This window comes from Spermophilus citellus (assembly GCF_964194105.1).
Source record: "Spermophilus citellus genome assembly, chromosome: 4".
NCBI lineage: Eukaryota > Metazoa > Chordata > Mammalia > Rodentia > Sciuridae > Spermophilus > Spermophilus citellus.
In genome coordinates, this window is record NC_138185.1 from 158,966,175 (window position 1) to 158,980,621 (window position 14,447).

Genomic DNA, 14,447 nt, shown 5'->3' on the forward strand with positions numbered 1-14,447 from the left:
AACTCAGGGCCTCACACATGCTAGGCAAGTGCTTTTACCACTAAGCCACATCCCCAGCCCAATAATGAATTATTTCTAATGAAACTTTCTGTTCACACACTTGTGTCCTTGGTTGAATACTCTATAATCCAGCTGGTAAGAGGTAGCTGAAAGCAAACATATATATATTATGTATTTCTAATTTCACTTATTTTTTTGTTTTTATAGGAACAAATGGGTCAGTAATATAATGGTAAAATTACAGTGAACAAAGTAAAACTCACGTAGTTGCTTTCAACAACTTACATAGAAATTCACCTAATAGAATTGGATGGATATGTTATTACATACAACAACGGCTGAACCTCCAGTTTGTTTAATTTTTTTTTAGTTGTAGTTGGGCTCAATTTTGTTTATTTATTTTATATGGTGCTGAGGATCGAACCCAGGGCCTCGCACATGCTAAGTGAGCGCTCTACGACTAAGCCACAACCCCAGTCCAAACTTTCAGTTTTTTAAAGGAAGATAGGATTTTCCAATGATCCTATCTTTAAAGAAGAGAACAAATTAATATGATTGACTCATAGAAGTAATATTAGGATCTGGATGTGATGATACATGCCTTTAATTACAGATACTTGAGAGGCTTGGCAGGAAGATCATGAGTTTCAGACCCGCCTGGGCAATTGTGGTTTTCTTCATGTGACTAAAATACCTGACAAGAATAACTTCAAGGAGGAAAAGTTTATTTTGGGGTTATAGGTTCAGAGGATCAGTCTATGCTTGGGTGACTTGATAGCTCTTGGCTGAAGGTAAGGCAGAACGCTGAGGCAAGAGAACATGGTAGAAGGGTGTTACTCTATTCATGGCGACCAGAAAGAAGAGAGAGTGAAATCTCTTTATCAACCACACTTTCTTTGGCCCCAGTTTTTCATGCACTTTTCTGGGAAAATTGTAAGTTTTTAAAATTCTTCAGCTCTGCTTTATGCTCCTGATTCTAACAGTAAATATGGCTGTCATCAGAATCCATGCTACTATCTGAATGCTTTGCTGTCTTGAAATTTTCTCCATCAGATTAACTAGTCCATCACGTTTATATTCAGCCTCACGCAAAGTCTCAGAACATGGATGAAATGTAGATAAGTTCTTTGCCAGAATGTAATATGAATGGCCTCTAGTCCTATTTCCAATAGAGTCCCTGTTCTGATACTACATGGACAGTCTTTACTGTCTGCTATGCTCTTAACATTCTGGTCATCACCAGTACCACCCATTAAGCTTTGGTTACAATATTTTAAGTTTTTTTCCACCATGCATCTCCAAACTTTTTCAAATTCCTTTGAAAAATCAGTTCCAAAGACTTGTGAACCAATGGTCAGGTTAGTCACAACAATGACCCCACTCCGGGTACCAATTTCTTTACTCTTTTTTATTAGATTTTTAAAAATTGTAGATGGATACATTATCTTTATTTATTTTTAAAAATGTGATGCTGAAGATCAAACACAGTGCCTCATGTGTGTAAGGCAAGCACTCTACTGAGCTACAACCACAGCGCCAAAGCAAATCTTTTAATCAATTATCATCAGAGACTTCTGTAACTCTGAACACTAAAAGGAGAGCTCAACTATAACAAGTTGACTGGCAGGCTTAAGAAGAAAGGATGGGGAGGCAAGAACAGTGAACAATGGTAAACGACAAAGGAGAGAAGTGAATTGCTACTACAATTGTACATATTATGGCACTTTTCCATCTGGATTTCACACAACATTTTGCTCATGCTTACAGCTCTTTTGATGCTGTATTTATTTATTTTTTGATGCTGTATTTAAATATGCTTAATGTAAACATGTCTATCTCATAATCTGTGACCTCTTACAAGACAAAACTGCATCTCACTCCATGGTATCCCTTCTGTAGGATCCATAGTAAACACTGGAACAGAGTTGAATTAATGTATGTCATTACCTAGGTTACCCACTTCCCTTCTAACAATCCAAAAGGAGTCCAAACACAACTTGTATCTGAAGCACATTGACTAAAGTAAAATGGTGCAATTTAACTATTACTTCTTAAAGGATATGTAATATCTTTTAATATAGCATTTCCACATTAAGTATAATGATTACTGTAGGGTTTTTTTTTTGGGGGGGGGAGGGTACCAGGGATTGAATTCAAGGGTACTTGGCCACTAAGCCACATCCCCAGCCCTATTTCATATTTTATTTAGAGACAAGGTCTCACTGAGTTGCTTAGCACCTCAATGTTGCTGAGGCTGGCTTTGAATTTGTGATCCTCCTAAGCAGCTAGGCTTCAGGTGTGTGCCTCCATGCCCAACTGGCCCTAAGGAACTTTGTGAGACCCCATCTCAATATAAAAATATATAAAGGGCTGAGGACGTGGCTCAGTGGTAAAGCACCTCTGGGTTCAATCCTTAGTACAAAAAAAAAAAAAAAAGCATTCTGTTGCTAGCTTGGTATATTAGTATTTTTTTCTTAAACAGATATAAAACCTTCCTGTGTATTTTTCTGTATCAATTAAGATAATCTTTTTTTCCCCTTCAGTATCATATAATTTTTTTCCTTTAAAATCACAGATTTTCTTTCTTCTTCTTCTTCTTTTTTTTTTTTTTTTTTTTTTGTGGGGGTACCAGGGATTGAACTCAGGGGCATTAACCACTGAGCAACATCCCCAGCCTATTTTGTATTTTATTTAGAGACAGGGTCTCACTGAGTTGCTTAGCACCTCACTAAATTGCTGAGGCTGGTTTTGAACTCATGATCCTCCTGCCTCAGCCTCCAGAGCCACTGGGATTACAGGCGTCAGCCTCCTCCTTTTTATTTTTTTTAAAGAGAGAGTGAGAGAGGAGAGAGAGAGAGAGAGAGAATTTTTTTAATATTTATTTTTTAGTTCTCGGTGGACACAACATCTTTGTTGGTATGTGGTGCTGAGGATCGAACCCGGGCCGCACGCATGCCAGGCGAGCGTGCTACCGCTTGAGCCACATCCCCAGCCCCTGCCTCCTCCTTTTTAATGGCCAAATATCATCCTACTGAATGGATGTACTACATTTTGCCTATCCATTCATCTACTGATGGTTACTTGAATCATCTCTAACTTTTGGCTTTCACATGTTAAAAAATATTCATTTGGCTTTTGCTGCTATTTAAAGATATGAAAACCATTCATACCTCATAGGTCATATAAAACTAAGCAAGGAAGCTGGGTTGTAGCTCAGAGGTAGAGCATTTGCTTAGTAACTGTAAGGCCCTGGATTTGATCCCAGCACCACACAAAGAACACACAACAGAAAACTAATTATATAGTTTGAATACGTTAAACTATGACTTACCTATTTTGTAGTCTCAGGTGAGCTACTCTAGATCACAGCCTAATTGTAAGCTATATTTTTCTATATAAAAATAAATTTTCTTGGGCTGGGGATATAGCTCAGTTGGTAGAATGCTTGTTCTGCATGCACAAGGCCCTGGGTTCAATCCCCAGTACCAAAAATAAATAAATAAATAGATTTTCTCCTAGTATCACAGATTCAAAGATGCCATTATTAATTAAGATTTAAAGAGATATAATTACCAGTATCTACACAAAGATATTCTAACCCTTAAGAAAAGATAACAAATCTAGGAATAATCAATTTCTTTTATTAACATTCTTTACAGAAATATTTTTTAAAAGAATGACAAAATTAGCAGTAAGCAAAACTTCAAGGTTAAAATTAAAGATGAAACACTGTAAAAGAATTTTACCACAAATATCATCGAAAGGATATTTATAAAAATAGTCCTATTACAAACATTTTTGTATTTTGACTATCAAAATGAATTTCACAAGATAATTTCCTTTTCATCAGCAATTATTTAGTCAAAAGTAAACAATATAAATATTAACTAAGTATGTTTTTATCATTATAGGTAAATGCCTATGCTTTATTTCTATTTATTTGTTTAGGGTGCTAGGGACTGAACCCAGGGCCTCATGCATGCTAAGACTTGGCTCAGTAGTTAAGCGCTCCTTGGTACAATCCCTGGTACAAAAACAAACAAACGAAACAACAACAAAATCCACAGCTCAAACCACCTGTTTCTTTAAGATTCATCAGCTATCTACTTCTAAAAAGTCCTTATCAGAGCTATTTCTTCATACCCAACATTTACTAACTCAACAGATGGGTCTTTAAAATGAGGCATGTAATTTTTACTTCCAACTCATTGATTTTCAAAACTCAACTGGAGGCTTAAAAATATTTTAGAATACAAACAGACCTCTTGAATTAAACCATTCTCAACATTTGTCCAGGATTTGTTTGTGAACTCATTTGTTGTTACATACAAGGTTTAAACATGCTTACTAGAGGTTACAGACAGAAACCATTACTTGAAACTTTGAAACCTATCAAGGAAACTCCCAATGCAACATCACTGCTTTTTTCTTCTCCTGTAAGAATCATTACTGTGAACGCGTACTCGCTGGTGCACAGAGGATGCTATTTTCATGCTGTCTTTCTTTGTAAACATCTTCTCTACTGTTCCAGGTTTCCAAAGTAACAACTGTGCATCTTCTCCCCCTGTCAGCAGAGAATCATCCTGTGTATTCCAATAGAAAGAACGAACGGTGGCGGCATGTCCTCCCTGAAGGGTAGTCACATGGGTCAGTCCTGACGTGGTGCAGTTCATTAAGTGAATCCTTCCTGTGTTTGTTCCTCCAATAACAAACAATTTGTCCATCTTTTCATGATAGAGGCCACCAATCAAATAGTCCAAATTACCTTCTTTCACGTTAACTATTTCTCTGACATCCTGGATGTTCAAACGTGTAATTGGTTCATCAGTTTCCAAATGATTAAGATCCCACCAACAAAATCCTTCATCATGTGTCATGCAGTAAATCTGTTTATAATCCTTCCCAGACCAACCAATACAGCTTACGGATGACACTGAGTTACAGGTTGTAACTAGTGCATCTTCTTCATTATCAACATTAATATCAAATACATTTACCAAGCCATCAGTTGAACCGGAGATGACCATGTTGGGATTGCTGGGATGGAAACGTACTTGAGTGATATCATCACTATGTGTCTCTGAATATGTACCCAGTGGGTCTCTACTAGTAGACAAACACTGAGAATTAATTCTTGCATCCCAAAATACCAACAATGCATCATCGTCCACTTTTTCTGTACCAGCACAAATGACATGATCATTACAATTGATATCAAAGCTGATGAAAACATTGGAAGTGTACCCCTTGAACAGCTGAACAGGTTTTTCACTGGCTAATCGAGCATCCCAACATTTTACAGTGCCATCAGTACTTGCTGAATACACACTGTCACATGAATTGGCGAACTTGACTCCATTAAGAAGTCTAGGATATCCATTAAATTCTCGTAATATGTTTAATGTTTCTTTATCATATATCCTTATTGATCTATTAGAACATAAAACAGCAACCAAGCTTCCTTTTTCTTCTTTTACAGTTTTCGATGTGTCAATGTCAAGCAGATAAGTGGGTTCCTTCGGTTCCGAGGAACGCTTAACAATATGCAGGTTAGAAAATTGTTCTTCAATCTTCTCCATATCAATAGTATCATCCAATGATAGTAAAACTCTGTGAAACAGAAATATAAAACATAAAATTAAACTAAGTTAAATTTAGTTTCTCTAATGTTGCAATTAGGTAATAAAAAAAATTGGCACAGCTGGGCACAGTGGCATGTCTAATCCCAGCAGCTTGGGAGGCTGAGGCAGGAGGGTTGAAAATTCAAAGCCAGCCTCAGCAACTTAGGGGAGAGTCCTAAAGCTACTTAGTGAGGCCCAGTCTCAACATAAAAAATAAAAAGAGCTGGGGATCAAGCTCAGTAGTTAAGTTCCTTGGGTTTGATCCCTAGTTAAAAAAAAAAAAGGCACAGAATAGAAATAGAAGCTGTTCTAATATTTTAATCATTTCCCTATCACAATATAACTAAAACTCAGTTGCCTTCTAATTTACTCTTTAATGCTGCATTTACCATAGGTATTTCTTAGCTAGTAAGAAAAGATATAATTTATAGGTATTTCTTAGCTAGTAAGAAAAGATATAATTTATATCTTTTCTTACTAGCTAAGAAATACCTATGGTAAATGCAGCATTTTATATATATATATCACTTAGTAGTTCCTTTTAGTTCAAACCCAATTATTGGTCCTGCTCACAGTCCTCAGTATTGGCAAACACTGTGAATCATCATCTGGCCCCAGGTCCCTTATACAACTTTAGAATTTAGCAGGGATGTGTAGGCCATGGGGGGAAAAAAATTCCCCAGAGATGTTCATGCCTTAATCCTTGGAACCTGAGTATAAGTTAGGTTACATGGAAAAGGAGAAATGAGGTTGCAGATGGAATTAAGGTTGCCAATTAGCCTAATTTAAAGCTGCCCTTAAAATAGGGAGATTACCCTAGATTATCTGGGTAGACCTAATATAATCACAAGTGTTTTTAAAAAGTAGAAGAGAAACACAGAAGTGTCAGAGGGAGATGTTACATGAAAGAAAGGCACAGAGAGATACATCATCACTGGTTTTTAAGATGGAGGTCATAAGTCAAGAAATGTAGATAGCCTCTAGAAACTGGAAAAGGCAAGAAAGCATTCTCCTCCAGAGGATTCAAGTGGAAATGCAGGTCCACTGACATCTTACTTTTAGTCCAGTGACATCCACTTTGGACTTCCGACCTTCAGAACAAGAAGCTATGAAGTAAGTGTGTAGTCATTTGTTATAGCCCCATAGGAAACTAATAAGTCCCCAGGACAGAATCTTGGAGAAGTGTTTCTCAGGCAGTAGCAACTTTTAAATGGTGGGACCGGTATTTGAACACAGAGATTCTGGCTTTAGGAAATGAACTCATAAGACCACACTAGATTGCCTCTCCCTGGTAGATTTTATGTGGAGAAAGTTCAAAGCTAGAAAAGTCTGAACTCCTAGTGACTTTATCACAGCTTTTTTTCTTTTTTCTTTTGGTACTGGGGATTTAATCCAGGGGTGCTTTACCACTAAGCCACATCCCCAGCTATTTTTTTTAAAGATATATATATATATAGTTGGAGTTGAATACAATACCTTTATTTTATTTATTTATTTTTATGTGGTGCTGAGGATTGAACCCAGCATCTCGAAATGTGCTAGGCGAGTGCTCTACCGCTGAGCCACAACCTCAGCCCTTTTTTATTTTCTATTTTGAGACAGGATCCCATTAAGTTGCTTAGGGCCTCACTCAATTTCAGAGGCTGGCTTTGAATATGAGATCCTCCTGAGTCTCCAGTGACTGGGATTACAAGTGTGCATCACTATGTCCAGCTCACTACAAGTTTTTCTATGGTACTTTTCGCTAATGAAAATTCTAGTCTGCTTCACTAACTAATTCACAACTTTATTCTTAATTTTTTTTCTGTTGCTTTAGTGATAGCTTTGGAAACATCCATCTTTTCATCTTTAAGAGAAGTGACTACTAACTCAACAGTTATGAGGATTAACTGAAATAATATGTGTAATGTGTTCTGCTTCATGTCTGATATAGCATAATACATGTTCAATAAACATCACCGTAAAAATCACCAGTATCACCACTACCTTTTCCACTAACACCAAATGATAAAGAAGTTGGATCTATCAGAGTGGCCTCAAACAGCATAATTGGTGGTTAAAAAAATATCAAAAAGTTGGGTCTAGGGTTGTGGCTTAGTGGTAAAAGGATTGCCTACCATGTGTGTCAGGCACTGGGTTCGATTCTCAGCATTGCATAATGAATGAAATAAAAAAAAGGCCCATCAACATCTGAAAAAATATTAAAAGGTACATTCAAAATTGGCACATGAACTATCCCCATCTTTTAATTTTGAAATTTAAAAACTATAAAAACTGCTGGGCATGGTGGTACATGCCTGTAATCCCAGTGACTGGAGAGGCTAAAGCAGGAAGATTGCAAGTTTGAGACTAGCCTCAGCAACTTAGTGAGGCCCTAAGATCTTAGTGAGACCGTCTCTCAAAATAAAATATAAAGGGTTGGGAATGTGGCTCAGTGGTTAAGTGACCTCTGGATTCAATCCTGGGTACCAAAAAAATAAAAGTAAAAATAAATTCAAAAATAAATAAAAATAAAAACTATAAAACCTGCAAGAATAATATAATGAACACATATAAACACACACAGTCCTTAACCTCCTAGAGTCCCCAACTGTTAACTTCTTGCCACATTTGTTTTCTCTCTGTATCTATATACATACATCTTATTTTGTGTGAACCATCTGAAAGTTTGTTACAGAAGAAATACCACTTCATTTCTAAATATTTCAGCATAAGAACACCTCTCCAACCTTGTTTTTCATGACACTGAATGTTTTTAAAAGTCCAGGCCAACTGTCTCAAAAGATGTCCCACATTTTCAATGTGTCTGTTTCCTCATGACTAAATAGCAATTTAACACTGTGGGTAGGGATACTATTTAGGTGATACTAAGTACTTCTTGTTGCATCACATCAGGGAGGCATATGATGTCAAGTTATACTGGGATCTGCTAAGCAGTTATTCAATCATTCTTTCTACCTCATTTTGACTTTCATCTAGAAAACTATAAAGATTCTCACTCTCTGCCCCTCCCTTCCTCTCCATTGTCACTAAGAAATTATTTTTAACAATTGTGTAATGTTCATTGCTTTTTTTTTTTTTTTTTTTTTGAGATGGGAATTTGTTAGCTTTTTCATTGCTGCAACCAAAACACCCAACAAGAACAACTTAAAAAGCGGAAAAGTTTATTTGGGGCTCACATTTTCAGAAGCCTCAGTTCCAAAGATTGCTGTTCCATTGCTCTGGGCCCAAGATGGGGCAGTGCAACATGGGGGAAGGGCCCAGTGGAGGAAAGAGGTCAGGAAGCAGAGAAAGGAAAGAAGGGGTGGGGAAGGGGTTGGCTCTCAGGGAAGATGAACCCTCTCAGGGCACAAGCCCCTGCTTACTGTTACCAGTCAGTCTCCAGGATGGACAGTGGGAATGGAGCTCTTATTTCTAGTCATTGTACCTCTGTATATTCCTGCAGCAACACAGGAGCTTTGGGGAGACACTTCACATATACAAACCATAATATGGTCTAGTTATTTTGTCCAGTTATTCCTAAGCTTAAGCAGCTCCTGCCTTAGTCTCCCAAGCAGCTGGGACCACAGGCATAAGCCACCACACCCAGCTTGTTGCCTTTGATGTCCAAACTGTTCCGACTTGACACTGAGAAATACTTTTGGTTTTTTAAATAACATTACCCCGTCAGTCTACAATCCCTACATGGATAAAACTATGGAATTACATTAGACTAAAAATAATAAACTTCCTTCAATTTAAGTATTCTGAGACTAAAGAACCAATGACTAGTTATGCTGTGGTAGTTACCAGCATAACTGTTGGTTTTCCAACCAAACAGGCTAAAATGGCTTCTTTCCTGGAACATATCATGGTTTCTCCTACCTCAGTACTATAACAGCTGTTTCTCTGCCTGGAATACTCTTTCCCCACATTTTCTACACGAATAACTCCTTCCTGTTATTCAGGTCATAGTATAGTCACCTCCCCAGAGAGAACTTCCCCATCAACCAACATAAAGAAGCCCTCTTGTTCCCTGTCACATTGCCTATTCTATTAATTTAAAAAATTTAATCATTTAATTACAGAAAACTTCAAATGTACAAATAGGTGTAGAAGAAAGTATAACAGACACCCAAATACGTAATACTCAGATTTAACAGATGCTAACATTTTTGCCACATTTGCTTCAGAATTTTTACTTAAATAATTGAAACAATACAGACACAACGAAAACTTTTAGTCCTATGCTTAAGAATTTATAAAAAGGAACTACATTTATGTGTATCTGCTGTGAAATTTACACTATTCATTTAATAATTTTTGAAAAGCCCTGTTTTATTAATGAACATTATAGGAAAATGGTTGCTTATGCCATTAAAAACTGGTCATTGAGGGCTGGGGCTACAGCTCAGTGGTAGAGTGCTTGCCTCACATGTGTGAGGCACTGGGTTTGAGCCTCAGCACCACATAAAAATACATAAAATTAAAAAAAATAATAAAATAGCCTGAGAGTTCTAGGAGCAACAGAATAAACCTGAAAGGACATTGCATGCATCTGTGTGTTTGCAGGGGAATTCCACTCATGGGAATTTGTAAAACGAAGGCATTCAAAGTACAAAATGAAATTACTAAGATTTTACATTTGTTAAGAAAAACATTATTTAACATAACTTTTACCACAAGATATTCAAAATATCCTAAAATGCGCATTTAACTTTTCAGTCCACAATTACAGGGTGACCTCATTTACATTCATGTTTTAAATTGTCAGTGAACAATCCCATCTATCTATACACAAATCCACATATCCAGCTGTCTACTGGTGATTTCTCCTTGGATGTGTCCTACCATACCCCAAAACAAAAGTGGCTATTTATTTATTTATTTATTTATTTTTTGAGAGAGAGATAATTTTTTAATATTTATCTTTTAGTTTTCGGTGGACACATCTTTTATTTTTATGTGGTACTGAGGATCGAACCCAGTGCCCCGCACATGTCAGAGGAGCACGTTACCGCTTGAGCCACATCCCCAGCCCCAAAAGTGGTTATTTATGCTCCCCTCTTCCCAAAACCTTGCCCTTGAAAAATACTAAACAATTTATAAGTCTCAATTGTCTCCATTTTGTTCAATGGTGTTTGCATCATAATGGTACCTTGCTCTATCTAGTTCTCACGTTGGAAATCCTCATAAATATTTCACTCTTCCATTCAGACCACTCATTCAATCTCCAAATCCTACTTTTGAGCAAGCTGCTTAGAGAAACATTAGATTAAATCTATTTCTGTAGATCAAAATGATATTGACAATTTCATATGGCTCAACCTAACCAACACATGTGGAGAACAAAATTAACCATGAATTTAATCTTTTTTTGTCTGTTTTGTTTGTTAGATGCACAAAATAATGCTTAATTAGCATTCTAAATCTCAACAGCTTAAGAAATATTACAGAGAGAGCTAAGGAGGTGAAATGAGAATATTATGGTTTAGATATGTGGTATCTTCCCAAAAAAGAACTTACGTATGAGACAATGCAAGAACAGAGGTGAAATGATTAGATTATGGGACTTGAACCTAATCAGTGGATTGAACCACTGACATGGATTAACTATGTAGTAATTGAAGGCAGGTCACTGGGGGCATGCCTCTGGGGTTTATATTTTGTCCCTAGTGAGTGTGGCTCTCTCTCTGCTTCCTGATTGCTATTTCCAGAACTGCTTTCCCCCACCATGCCCTTTTCCATGTTCTGCCATACCTTGGGCCTAGAGCTATAAACTAAAACCTCTGAAACTTGGGAAGCTGAGGCAGGAGGACTGCAAGTTTGAGGTCAGCCTCAGTAATTTAGTGGGGCCTGAAGCAACTCAGTGAGACCTTGTCTTAAAAAAAAAAAAAGGCTAGGGAAATGGCTCAGTAGTTCTAAGTGCCCTTCAAGGTTCAATCCCTAACACCCACCCCACCCTTCCAAAGTTATTTCAGGTCTTTTGGTCACAGCAGCAAAAAAGCTGACTAGAACAGATATATGAGAACACACACACACACACACACACACACACACACACACACACACACCTACACACACATGGAGGTACAGAAAAGAGTACCAAAGGAGAGAGTAAATGAAGATAAGCAAAAAGAGATCAATAAAGAGAAATACATAAGTGAAAGCGAAGTTACTGCTACTTCCTTTTCAATCCTACAGATACACTGCTGTCCATACCCTTCCCAACACTGAGAGGAGAGAAGAGAAGGTCCAGAAAAAGAAACAGGTAGAGGGCTGGGGATGTGGCTCAAGAAGTAGCGCGCTCGCCTGGCATGCGCAGGGTGCTGGGTTTGATCCTCAACACCACATAACAATAAAAAAGTAAAGATATTAAAAAAAAGAAGAAAGAAAGAAAATGGTAGAAAGAAGCTGTGATAGTTTACTTGGCTAAAAAATGTTTTTCTTCACTCAAAAGAAATTCCCTGTCCTTGAATTAGAGGACATAGCAAGCAACCACATCCAATTTAAATTTGGACCTAACTGTTCTGGGAATGGAGGTAGAATAATAACTAATATCTCATCTTTTTTTAAAAATATTTATTTTGTTGTAGTTGAACACACAATATCTTTATTTATTTTTATGTGGTGCTGAGGATTGAATCCAGTGCCTCACACATACAAGGCAAGCACTTTACCACTGAGCTACAGCCTCAGCCCCTAATATCTCATCTTGACCTATAATTCCTTCAAAGAGCTATCTACTTCAGTCCAAGAAATAGCAGAAAACTAGCAGTGCCCTGGTGCTGAGCCATGGCAGCTGTTGTGATTGTTACTGGGATACAAAATTCTCAGGTATGAAAATAGTGCAGTGGCTGGGAGAAATTTAGAAAGATACCTCAATGGATACCTTGGGGCTTCAAATAATAACTACTTGTTGAACAGCTATCCTGCAACATTTTCAGGGAGGGATACTAGGGATTGAACCCAGAGGGTGCTTTACCTCTGAGCTACATCCTCAGTCCTTTTTTATTTATTTTGAGACAGGGTTTTACTAAATTATTGAGGCTAGCCTTGAACTTTCAATCCTGTTTCAGCCTCCCAAACTGATGGGATTACAGGCATGTACCATTGCACCTGGCCCATCTTGCAATATATTACATGAGAAATGCTGACTAATCTCTGATCTGAATCATTGTTCTTAGCTGACTACTAGCTGGACACAGTGGTGCATGCCTATAATCCTAGCAGCTCGGGAGGCTGAGGCAGTAGGATGTGAGTTCAAGGCCAGCCTCCGAAATTTAGTGAGGCCCTAAACAATTTAGCAAAACCCTGTGTCACAAAAAGGGCTGGGGATGTGGCTCAGTGGTTAAGTGCTCCTGGGCTCAACCCCCAGTACCAAAACAACAACAACAAAAGGTTGACTACTTAATAACAAAATCACTAAACTTAAGAATGAACTCCTCTTGCAGGTTTTTTTTTTTCTATTTTTTCTGGTACCAGGGATTGAACTCAGGGGCACTTGACCACTGAGCCACATCCCCAGCCCTATTCTGTATTTTATTTAGAGACAGGGTCTCACTAAATTGCTTAGTCTAAGGTCCTTGCTTAGCATCTGGATGGCCATCTTAAGTGACAGCTGCCATTTTAAGGAAAAAGTTTCACTACTCCCTCATACCAACCCAACACTTAACCTTCCTCATTAGGACCTGCCTGGTTCTGATTCCTGAGCCTCCCCCATAAAAGTCTCAGAACCCACATAAAAGTCCCAGAACCCACACCTGTTTTGCATCTCTCTCCTATAGAGAGATGGCCTTTGTCAGCTCTGACAAACTCTTGTGTATATCTCTGCCTGGTCTCTGTCTTTCATTTCTTGCTTACCTGTCTCTCGTTCCTTGCTTACCCTTCACTTAGCACCTTTCTTTTGCTGAGGCTGCCTTTGAACTTGCAATCCTCCTGCCTCAGCCTTCAGAGCTGCTGGGATTACAGGCATGTGCCCACCACACCAGGCACTCTTGCAGCTTTGAAAAAAAAAAATTAAGTTGTAGATGGACACAATACGTTTATTTCATTTATTTATTTTCATGTGGTGCTGAGGATCCAATCCAGTGCCTCCCACATGCAAGGTAAGTGCTCTACCACTAAGCCACAACCCCAGCCCTCTTGCAGTTTTTGCCTAAATAAAATTTAAGCTATTTTTATATATCAAATGTTATTTCATTTTATTTCCTATTAAAAGAAACCAAATAATATGTTCTTCCTATTTTAAAATACATCTTAAATAAATCCAACTTCAACTGAGTATTGCTTATTCCTCAACTGGCTCAGTTTGAATATGAAATATGACAAAGAGCCTAATTTAAATAATTTAATAAAAGAGGAAGTAGATAAAAGTATTAAAATACCTTATGAAATGTACTATAGTGGAAGTCTCTGCGAATTATTATTTTTTAAAAATATTTCTTTTAGTTGTAGATGGATATATCTTTATTTATTTATTTTTATGTGGTGCTAAGGATCGAACCCAGGGCCTTGTGCATGCAAGGCAAGCACTCTACCACTGAGCTATAACCCCATCCCTCTGAGTATTATTTTTGTGTAAAATAAAATATAAGCAGTACTCTTAGAAGTCTATTTTTACTTTTCAGGTTGAAATGTTCATCATTTTATGTGAAAGATTTGACAACACAATTAACAATTGCACATAAGTATATGATTTTCTTGGGGCTGGGGATGTGGCTCAAGCGGTAGCGCGCTCGCCTGGCATTCGTGCGGCCCAGGCTCGATCCTCAGCATCACATACAAACAAAGATGTTGTGTCCGCCGAAAACTAAAAAATAAATATTAAAAAAACTCTCACTCTCT

At 37.6% G+C, this 14,447-nt stretch overlaps 1 protein-coding gene across 3 annotated transcripts in view; it reads right to left on the reverse strand.

Annotated features, from left to right (window-relative positions):
* Nucleotides 1-3,630: 3,630 nt before the first annotated feature.
* The window catches only part of WDR89 (WD repeat domain 89), a 142,116-nt gene continuing 131,299 nt past the window's right edge, over nt 3,631-14,447 (reverse strand). For all 3 annotated transcript variants that reach the window (XM_081292692.1, XM_081292694.1, XM_081292693.1), the window contains one exon: nt 3,631-5,610. In XM_081292692.1, the coding sequence (XP_081148818.1) occupies nt 4,416-5,610 (1,195 nt within the window). In that variant the 3' untranslated portion in view covers nt 3,631-4,415. The remainder of the gene's footprint in view (nt 5,611-14,447) is intronic.